This window comes from Lipophrys pholis (genome assembly GCF_963383615.2).
Source record: "Lipophrys pholis genome assembly, chromosome: 19".
Taxonomy (NCBI): Eukaryota; Metazoa; Chordata; class Actinopteri; order Blenniiformes; family Blenniidae; genus Lipophrys; species Lipophrys pholis.
The window spans coordinates 22,105,937-22,117,139 of record NC_137647.1 but is presented as its reverse complement, the minus strand read 5'-3'; the positions used below and the strand labels follow the sequence as shown (position 1 = coordinate 22,117,139).

At 41.8% G+C, this 11,203-nt stretch overlaps 1 protein-coding gene across 1 annotated transcript in view; it reads right to left on the bottom strand.

Moving 5' to 3' along the window:
- Window positions 1-3,455: 3,455 nt before the first annotated feature.
- The window catches only part of LOC308124519 (pyruvate dehydrogenase (acetyl-transferring) kinase isozyme 2, mitochondrial-like), a 9,932-nt gene continuing 2,184 nt past the window's right edge, over window positions 3,456-11,203 (bottom strand). Inside the window, exons 3-11 of the mRNA XM_080487555.1 lie at window positions 10,224-10,295; window positions 9,951-10,138; window positions 9,779-9,868; window positions 8,562-8,639; window positions 8,368-8,444; window positions 6,491-6,589; window positions 5,772-5,882; window positions 5,165-5,278; window positions 3,456-4,553 (exon numbers count right to left, since the gene is read on the bottom strand). Of these exons, the coding sequence (XP_080343681.1) occupies window positions 4,410-4,553; window positions 5,165-5,278; window positions 5,772-5,882; window positions 6,491-6,589; window positions 8,368-8,444; window positions 8,562-8,639; window positions 9,779-9,868; window positions 9,951-10,138; window positions 10,224-10,295 (973 nt within the window). The 3' untranslated portion in view covers window positions 3,456-4,409. The remainder of the gene's footprint in view (window positions 4,554-5,164; window positions 5,279-5,771; window positions 5,883-6,490; window positions 6,590-8,367; window positions 8,445-8,561; window positions 8,640-9,778; window positions 9,869-9,950; window positions 10,139-10,223; window positions 10,296-11,203) is intronic.

The following is an 11,203-nucleotide window of genomic DNA, read 5'->3' as shown; positions in this document are numbered from 1 at the left end:
AAACCTTTAGAAAAGATCTTTTTGAGCCGAAACGTTAAATCAAAACTTGTTTATGGACAAAAGCTGAGCAGAGGAATCGTCTGAGAGGCTCCTCAGTGGGTTTGATCTATTCCATCATTCACACACATTCGCTGACTCCACAGGAAAAAAAACGGGCCTGTCAGACTCATTTTACTCCAAAAAGACACGTTCAGTCCAGAAAAAATGAAAAGTCAGAAATACCACAAAGTCAAGTTTGAATTCAGACCAATCTGTGCAAAACCGCTGAATTTAACTTTTTTTTTTTTTAAACGTGACTAAATAACAGTGCTCTTTCTCTTTGACCAGATTTGAACTCAATGCAAATGTTTCTTTATTTTACCTTCAGTTTCAGTTTCATTTTGTGTTTTTTGTTGTTGTTGTAGTTCAGTCCTGTCGTCTCCAGGTTTAATGTTGAATTAAGATCTGTTGTCAACACGATCTGGGGCTTCGGGATTCAGCTGATCAAACATGTTAACGTGCGAAGCAGGAAAGTACCGAGGAAACATTTCAAGATAATTAAAAAAACTGAATCTTTGACTACGACGGGGCAAACCTTAGTGGAACATCAGTGTCAAACAGAGACAACATGAAACAGTTCAAACGACCATGACAGACGACAGGAGTGGAGCAGCGGATCAAATTACCTTGTAATCCTTTGGTTTCCATGGTGACAAATGTGGCGTTGGCAAAAGGATGCGCCAGTTCTACTTCTGCTCTTAGATTATCCGCTAATATATAATTTTTTAGCTCTAATACATTCATTCCCTGATTTTTAAACAAAACTTGAGCTCCAAATCTTTGTGTTTTATAGGAATAAATAACTTGTTAACAACTATGAAACAGGATTCAAGAATCCCAGACAATACAAACAACTTTTTTCATAGAATTTTGGTATTAAATTCACATTTCTGACTTTAATGTCGTAATTCTGAGGAGAAAAGTGAGTGTTTTGAATTATTTAATTTAAATGTGAATTATTTAATGAGGATCGGTGTAACGTGCCTTCCTGGTAACTACTGATGTGTAGTTGTTTACTCTTTTGACTAAAGTTTGATTCACTGTCCAAACTGTCCTGTATCTAAGACGCTCGTAACAAAATGATGTTATCATCTCTTATATTCTGACTGTGGCAATGGTCACGAGCAGAGAGAAAAAGTAATCTGATTACCGATTACTAGTTATTCCTTTAAAAAGTAACTTTGTTACTTTACTGATTACTTGTTTGTAAAAGTAACAAGGTTAGATTACATGTAACTTTTTAGTTACTTTCAGCAGCTGCCGACAACCCCCCCCCCCTCCCCATCTCAACATAAACAACCGGTATTAAATCACGGCCGGACCTCCTGCTGATACATACTTCACCTTTGACCTTCATTCTTCATTCTTTGTTGTATTTATATCTGACTCGTGGTTTTATGATCAGATTTTCACTATTACTGGTATTTATTATTTATTTTATTGCTTTATTTTTTTTTCACGGAGAGACGTCTGTCCATCCCTCATCATTTGCTCTTAGATGTAAAATCACATTAAGTCACCTAATTCTGACTGTATCGGGTTGCTTACTGCTGATGGACGTGTGATTTTACACAGGATTTCCTTGATTAATAAGAACATTTAAATAAGCAGCCCGGGACCCGTGCCTTTGTCCTTCGTACTCGACGAACTTCCTCTACTGAACCAGGCAGCAGGCTGCTCCGTCTCTTCTGGTCCTGATACTGATGATAACTGCTCCGTGTTTATGAGCAAGATTCTGTCCTGAAGCATCGTTTCATCACTTCATTAAACCGCCTGATGCATTTTGAGGAAGCAGTCCCAGCGCTGGCATGTGGATGGACGGACTTTGTAAATAAAAACTTTTTTTTCCACCTGAAAAAAAAAAATCTCAACTTTGATATATATATATATATATAGCACAAACTCAACAGGGGCGCACCGAGCGAAATACGTTTTCAGAAATACATTTTGAAAAATTTGGACATATACTAAATATATGAAAAAATATATAAAATATAAATTAGAAATAATATGTAAAAGTACATTGTACAGGATTTATTTTCTCAAAAAAAAAATTGAAATCTCCTCAGTGGACGAGTCGTCCAGGGTGGCAGTTTTTACGGAGGAGTTGTCCTACAATCCTAATTAAGGTGTCACCGGAGATTCTGATGCATCAGTGAAATAACAATCAGATAACAATGTTTTATGGTGTCGATATAGAAGCTTCAGTGGATAAAGGCTGTTTTTACTCTCTAACGGTCTCCTCTGCTGCTCATGTGGGACTCCTGGGTTTTCCTCTGTTGCAGTGCAGTGATGCGGCTCCGTGGCAGGTGGCGCTACATCAAATGAAACCGCACCGAATTACACTTACCTTGTAATCCTGCAACAGAATCCAAAACATGCCCAAGGCCACACACACACACACACACACACACACACACACACACACACACACACACACACACACACACACACACACACACACACACACACACACACACACACACACACACACATACACACACAGATCACAGTACAAGTTTACACATGAATACGTTACATAATTGTGTGAAAGGTCAGAATTGGTTTTCCTCTGCCAGTCTGTGACCCGGGAGACACACAGACAGGAAGTCTGCCAGGAACCTGCTCTCACAAACCCTGAGTCAGCAGGACTGAACAGAAACACACCGAGAGTCCTCGTCTCCAACACAACGTGTCGACGCGGCGGCTTCTGTCGGGGTGTCGGAGACGCGAGGGGCCGTGAAACACGGCGAAATCCTAAAAAACTAATTGAGCTACAGATTCAGAGTCAAAGTTACTTTGTCAGGCTCGTATTTAAATGGCAAAACACCGTTTAAAATCAAAATTCAGTCATTCTGACATTATGAAGCAGGAAAAATACCCTAAAATGTAAGTAACTCTGTTCACTGCAAACAAATTGGGCCAAAATATAGAAGCTGTTAACATTCAATTTAAGAAAATACTTTAAACTGGTACAAGCAAGTACATTTTACTTGATAAGAATTGTTAAAATAAGACTAAACTTAAAATTATAACGTATAATCAAACACCTAAAATAAGCAAATGGCCTTTAAAACAAGCCAAATGTCTAAAAAGTGCCAAAGAATCTGCAGCGTTACCCTGAAATCCCGTCGCTGTTCTCAAAGTGACCCAAGATACACAAAGATTAATTTATAAATACAGCAGATTGTCAAGTACGAACAACTTCCCTTGTTTTGACTCAGAATACTACAACAAAAACAATTAGCGGCACTTTGGAATTCTGAATCTGTAAATCTTCATGTATTCAGGGTGAATTAGAGTAAAAGAGTTACGTATAGAACTGGTTGATGACTTTTGTCCCTGTAAAGGTTAAAACAAAGACATGTCTTCTTCTTCTGTGGTATGAACCAACGAGGGAAACAGAGAAAAAGACGGGATGTTCTCAGAGAGGATTTAATTTTCAGACATATCTCAATAAAAAAATATAAAACTTTGACATTCAACACGCGGCAGCGTCACACACTCTGGCCTACAGACCATCATTATATACAAATATTTTCACTTTCCTCCTCATCAAAAACTATTTATTCCAAAACCTTAACGATCCGCTGCAGCCGAGACATTAATTCTCAAGTTTCACTGAAATAAACGTGTTTCTGCGGCGGGTTTGATCAGACTCTGTGGAGGAGACGAAGACATTTGGACACGTTTTGGCGTCTCCCACTGAAAAACGTCTTTTTTTTAAACAAAGTTTAGACTTTGACTGTTTTCTGGGGCGTCAGATTTGTCCCCCCCCCCAAATTTATTTTCTTGTCTTCATTCCATGAAACGAGAAACTGTGACGCTTCGCTGCTGCGCCGTTATTTAATCTGATCCTACTACAACGTAGTTCCGTTCAAATATGTGGGAAATGGAAGTAAGTGGAGGACTTGTGCAGAGGAAATAAAAGCCCGGAGAACTTGTGTAACTAAAAGACTTTTGTCTTTTTTTTTTAACCTTCAGCCTCAGCGGACCCCAAACGGACCGACCCTGCGGGACTCCGTGTGTGAACGTAGTCGGCCGCCACTAAAACAACTTCCCGGAAAACCTTTAAAGACGTCCTCCAGGGGCTCCGGGAGCTCAGAAACTTTCTTCACACGTCAAAAGAAAATCAATACCAGAGCATCGCTTGCTCCGGGACATTTCCGTCATAAAGAAACCCCTTTGGATCAGACGTTGGCGGTTGTTCGGTCCTCGGGGTCTGTTCTGGTTGACTTCCTCGGCGGCCTGCTAAAGCTGCGTGAAGCTCGGCCGTTCTTCCGCTTTCTGCTCCTGGAATGGCACGTCTGGTCCCCGTGTCCCGCCCGCCAGAGACGCCTGGGAGGGTCAGGATGAGCGTGGGCTCCGGATCACTTGTCGGCGCGGTGGGCGGCGAGATCCAGCGGCTCCTTGGAGGGAACGCACCAGTCGTCCGCCTCCAGACTGAGCTTGTAGTGACGCAGGGCCGTCTTGTTGAAGACCGGCAGCCTCTCCACAGAGTCGGTGGACAGAGCCTGGGGACGGACAGCAGCAGGGTGGGACCAAGACACGAGTTTCAGAGGAACAACCAACAACAGACGTAAAGACCTCAGAGACTTTATAACTGAAAACCTTTAATAGCGTCAGAACGGGACGGGAATCGAGAACCGAGCAGCCGGCGGGGAACATGGCGCCCAAGCTGCAGAGACGCTCCAAAGTTTGGTTCCGTTTCAGGAGAAAGGACGAGAACGGGGCGACTTGCAGTATTTGCAGAGTTTCGTCAAACGGAGGAAATACGACCAACGTGCAGAAAGACTTTGCGGCGAGAACTTTGACTGGACGCGGCGGTTCTGATGGACTCTGGAGTGAATCTGCAGCGTGAGGCAGCGTCACCATGTCCTCTGCTGTTCGTAGCGAGGCTTTCATTTCCAAGTGGGAATCCATAAAGAACCGAATCGACAATAGAAAAGGAATCGTTAAAAAAATTAAAAAATAAAATAAATCCAATCAATTCCCGTCCCCAACAAGAAGTTCAGAGTTGATAGAAAAACGCTGCCTGGGAGACTGAAGCTGAAGCTGAAGCTGAAGCTTTGCAGGTTTATTCTACGTCTGTCTGAACGTGTGAAGGAGGAAAGTGTGTGTTTACCTTCAGGTGTAGGACAGCGTCGGTACCGAAGCCCTCCATGGAGTACAACTGGAGGTCTCCCTGGAAGTAGCGGGCGTAGAGGCGAGAGATGGGGAGACCGTAGCCGAACCCCGCCTGCACACACACACACACACATTGACGCATGTCTTCACTGGTGTGTGCAGCAGAGTGTGTGTGTGTGTGTGTGTGTGTGTGTGTGTGTGTGTGTGTGTGTGTGTGTGTGTGTGTGTGTGTGTGTGTGTGTGTGTGTGTGTTGCTGTCTCACCAGTGGCGCTCTGTGTGTGTGTGTGTGTGTGTGTGTGTGTGTGTGTGTGTGTGTGTGTGTGTGTGTGTGTGTGTGTGTGTGTGTGTGTGTGTGTGTGTGTGTGTGTGTGTGTGTGTGTGTGTGTGTGTGTGTGTGTGTGTGGTGTGTGTGTTGCTGTCTCACCAGTGGCGCTCTGTGTGTGTGTGTGTGTGTGTGTGTGTGTGTGTGTGTGTGTGTGTGTGTGTGTGTGTGTGTGTGTGTTGCTGCCTCACCAGTGGCGCTCTGTGTGTGTGTGTGTGTGTGTGTGTGTGTGTGTGTGTGTGTGTGTGTGTGTGTGTGTGTGTGTGTGTGTTGCTGTCTCACCAGTGGCGCTCTGTGTGTGTGGTCCATGGAGGGCCGCGGTGCGGTGGAGTACATGTAGCTGAACACGCGCTCCATCTTCCTGAAGGGAACGCCGCCGCCTCGGTCGCTTGTCTGGAAAAGGAGGGAGATGTTGGGGTTTTTTTTTTTTCCCGACGGGGTTAAAGGTCGCCGGCACGAGGAAATCCTTAATCTGCTCTGAAAGCGGGGGATGATGGACTCGGAGCCGGCGACGCGGGCGGACGGGCGCCACGTCCCAGTGTTTGATGATGATGAGGGTTTATGAGGTTTATGTAAGCTCATTAAGCGGCGGAGCGGCGGTGAGGCCGGGGAACCAGGACGAACATACCAAACGCGTCACTTCAGAACGGGAAGGAGAAGAAAAGTCGTTACACAATCGTCTCAGCACAGAACGCCACGCAGCCCGGATCAGTGCCAGGTTTTCCTGCGGCGCCGCGGGTTAAGACAAATCCACTCCTATTTTTACTCGTAGAATTTGGGGCATTCAAACAATCACGTTCTTTCTACTTGTGACAAGTGAGAACGTTACGACATTTGGTTTGTTATGCGGAAGCGTTGTGGGATTTCCGCCCTACTTCTGCTTTTTTTTTTTTTTGCCAGAACGAAGAAAACGAAGTGATTTGACCGGTTTTTTTATCAGAGAATCCGACTCAGGATCGTGTAGCACAACAGACTCGTACTGAGGAGGAAGACTTGCTCACTTTGATGGACAGGTCCTCTTCAGCGAGGGCGACCAGGACTCTGATGGGCGGGAGGCTCCTGCTGGCCTCGTGGGTCTCGATCGTCGCCCTCATGGAATTCTGCAGGCAGGAAAGAGACGGTTTTTTTTAGGTTTTTTAGCATCAAATCATTGGAGCTTTACATCAGACACACTATAAGAAGACACGTGTCCTCTAGAAAACCCACAAGGAATCAGTTCGTTTGTCTCTTTGCACATTTACAGAGGATGTAGAGTCACTTCCTTCCTGAAAAAACACTCTGGTGACGTTAAACAACACATTCACGCCGTGTTCAGTTTAAATATTCTCTCACTTTTCTTCTGTTAAATTCAGACGTCTAATTAATATCAACAGCAGCCAGAGTAGTTTTCTCCATCTGGACATCTGTTGTCTCTTCATTTTCACTTTAAAGTGATTTTTACTGTCCATGTTACTGTTACTGAAATACAAAGAAATGATGAAGGAGAATAAAAGTGTGTTTTTGTAGTTTTTTTTCTCCAATAAAAAAGCTGATATAAGCGAGAGTGGTTATGTAGGCTTGTGATTAATTGTCAAGCTAAAACAATTTTTTTTGTTCTATATTGTAATGTATTGAATTGTTTTGTTGTATTTCCTATTTTTTTTCCAATGAATCAAATCGACTAAGCAAAATATTTCATTTCAACTTGTTATCATCGCCACTGATCTGAGAAAACAAACTTTGTTTGATGTTTTTCTTTTACGTAATGGAGGTTTTAGTCACCATGACCCCGTTTGGTTATTAACTAAAAGTACATGAAGACGGCTCTCCGTTCTGATTGGATACAAAATAAAGCTGTTTTCACCAATACTGATATAATACTGAGGTTTTTTTTTTGTTTTCTTTTAAAAAATAGGGCGATGTGTGACGATAAAACATTTAGTCCTTTTGTAGCGGCTCCATGAAGCTTTTCGTAAATTATACCTAAATAAACATTTTTTTTATTTTATTATCTTATCATTATTTTATTTACACACCATTTTCAAGATGACTTTTATATATTGGATAAAAAAGGCACAATAACTAAAATGGAGGGAAAAAATGCTAAAATGACTTGAATTTCTAAAAAGCAAAAAAAACAAACTGAAAAATTTAGAAAAAAACAAACAAAACTGCTTAGAAAATAGATAAAACGGTTAGAACGTCCTTCCTGTGGCCATAAGATGCTTTTGTTCATTTCATCCTTTCTGTGATTTTATTCGATTCGGGTAAGTCTTGTACTTATTGTTTAAAATTACTTATTTAATTTTTGTCATGTGTTACTTGATATTCAACTTTCTTTCTATTTATTGTGTGGCGCAAAGCTTGAAGGAATTTCTCTCTGCGATTAATAATGAATTTCTATTCTATTCTATTGAAAGACGCTAGAAAAGAAGGATGAAACTGCTAAAATCTGGTAAAAAAAAAAAACAGCTTAAAATGTGATGAAATGTTTACCATCCTAAATTGTAATTAAAACGTTCTAAATACAACGTAAGATACAGTTTTTGTTTCAAAACCACAGTACAGAAGCTGTCTTTTTCTCGTTTTGAAGGTTAAACGTGTTTTTCAGCTCCAGGTAAATTTGATTTGTTCGGAAAATCACAAAAATGCCTCTTTTGGTCATAAAGGACGCTGATTTAAGCTTATCTACTATGAGAAAAGAGTAAAAGCTATTTTATATATATATTTAATATATATTTAATAGCAATATATATATATATATATATATATATATATATATATATATATTGCTATTAAAAGTGGTTATTTGCTGCTACTCTCAACACTGCCCCCCATGGTTACTAGTGGTACTGCCGCGTTAGTACGTGTCGGACGTGATGGATGTAACGACGGTTACCTTGAAGAGTTCAAAGAGCATGTGGTAGAGGTGCGACGGCACGTATGAAATCTGGATGGGCTCCCTGAGGTCGTTGGCTGGAGGAAGAACAGCAAACACACACACACACACACACACACACACGGGAGGCGGACGGATGAATGAATACCGGGAAGTTGTGAACGTGTGTTTTTGTCGCTGGTGTGCGTTCTCACCATTCATCTGCGTCAGCTCCAGTTCAGGTGCTCCCAGGTAGTACTGCTCACACAGCAGCTTGGCACTCTCGTAGGCATCTGAGAACACACACACACCAAAATAAAAACCCACTGTATTCACAACGCCACACACACACACATGAAATCATGAGGTTATCGTCAGAGTACATATCCCTGCTGATAAGTGGCGGAGCAGCGAGCAAACACTGGAACTGGACCGCTCCGGACTGAGCATCCGTCAGGCAAACACACACCTCCTGCATTATGTAACATCTGAAATGTCATCCTTCCTTTCTCTACGGGAGCAGAAGAAAACCAGAGATCTGTGTCCTTCGTGAGACTACTGGGGGATTCCTGAGAATCTGCTTTACGCTGCCTCTCAAACTCCTGAAATAAAAGCTGCCACGCCTGCAGGACGGTGGCCACAGTCGGATTTAAAAGAAAGAGAATAATGTTAATAATACAAGCTGACGCAATGACGCCTCGTGAATTGAATTATATTCAAAATACGGCTCTTCTGTAGGAATATAAATTACATGTATAAGGCAAAACTACTCCTCGTGTTTTATTGTGACTAAAATAGTCTCACTTCAACCATCAATGGCAGGAAAAACTCAATAAAGTGATGAAACAGATTCTTTTTGTCAGCAACAGATCATTTAGATGCTTGATAGTCCCTTGAAAAACAATAAAAACGGGATATTTTCATCAATTCGAAATAGAAAAAGATGCTTTGACTGAACTAAACAGACGTTTACAAACGTTGGGACGAGAAGAGCAGTTTGTGGGCACATTTTATTTACTTTATTTTATCTTGTCCGCCAAGGATGTAAGCTGTTTTTTGTTTTTTTCTAAGTCCAGGTCGACCTTTGTCGTATTATTATTATTATTATTATTATTATTATTATTATTATTATTATTATTATTATTATTATTATTATTATTATTATTATTATTATTATTATTATTATTATTGTTGTTGTTGTTGTTTTTCCATTATTTTAATTTTTTCATTTACCTTATTTGATCAGTTTTCAATCTGGTTTTAATGGTTTAATCTGAGAGGCGTTGCCGCCTCTTCTAAGCAATAAAATAATAATTTCTCATTATATTTACCTCTTTTCCACAGACTTTATTCTCTATATTTTTTTGAGGTAACTACTCTTGTAAGTGGACCCAAAGGTGGGAGGAATAAGTTGGTCCAGTCGGCCTCTCACCTCGTACCACCTCCGTCACGTCACACTTGGAGTCGATGCAGCCGATGGTGTCGGGGTGGGCGGGGTTGGAGTTCCCGTTGAAGACCAAACCTGCAGAGGAGCAGAGACAAGGAGGTGTGAGAGCGCCACACGCTGACCGCTGGCGTCCCTGGGTGTGAGTGTGTGTCCTCACTGTGCTGGTTGATGAGCATGCGGATGGAGATGCGGCTGGTGTAGAAGCGGTCCATGAAGTACTGGATGTTGTGGTCGGTGACGGGGTCCTGCTGACCGAAGGCGTCCCTGTACTCCACGACGCCCTGAGCCATGGTGGGCACCACCTCGTTGTGCCGGTTCCTGATGCCCTCCAGCACCTCCACGAACCTGTGACGGAGGAGACGGCCAGAGGTCAGCCCGACCGGGCCCCACGCGCTCAGGGACCGGATCAGAAGCGGTGCGTCGCACTCACGTCTCCAGGACTCTGTGGTCGTCGGGGCTCTTGTCCAGGAAGTCCAGTAATTCGGTCAGACTCTGGATGTACCTGAAGACAAACACAGGAGGGTCACGGACGCTCCGACGCCTCCTCCATCAGGCCGCCTGACGGCGGCGTCCACGAAGCTCCAGGCCCAGTGGGACGGACACGAAGAGCAGTCCTCACGATCCCGAGAGCCCGAAGTAGGAAAAGAACTTCTCCTCCTTCAATTAGACCAGATCTGCAACCTTTCCCTTCTAAACACTCGTTTTCTGTCACTTTCCACCAAATCAACTTCTTCTGGAGCTGAAAACCCACAGAACCATAAAACCTCACACGGCTGATACTGAGGTCATTTATGGAGTTTTTCTAAACGTGCATTCAGGATATTTCATGACTATAAATGCGTATTTTAGCTTTTAAAGCCATTTCTACCTGTTTTGATCTCATTAATCTACTTTAACCGATTCAGCCAGTTTGGTTGTTTTAAACGTTTCGGCCATTTTAAGCGTTTCACCTCTTTCTGCTCCATTCTGGACCGTTTCAAACATTTTGGCCAATTTTATTTTTGTCCGTCTTCCTAGCATTTCCCCCCCGGTTATTTATTTATTTATTTATTTATTTATTTATTTATTTATTTATTTATTTATTTATTTATTTATTTATTTATTTATTTATTTATTTATTTATTTATTTAGTTAGTTAGTTAGTTTTATTTATTTATTTATTTATCCATCCATCCATCCATCCATCCATCCATCCATCCATCCATCCATCCATCTATCTATCTATCTATCTATCTATCTATCTATCTATCTATCTATCTATCTATCTATCTATCTATCTATCTATCTATCTATCTATCTATCTATCTATCTATCTATCTATCTATCTATCTATCTATCTATCTATCTATTTATTTATTTATTTAGTTAGTTTTATTTATTTATTTATTTATCCATCCATCCATCCATCCA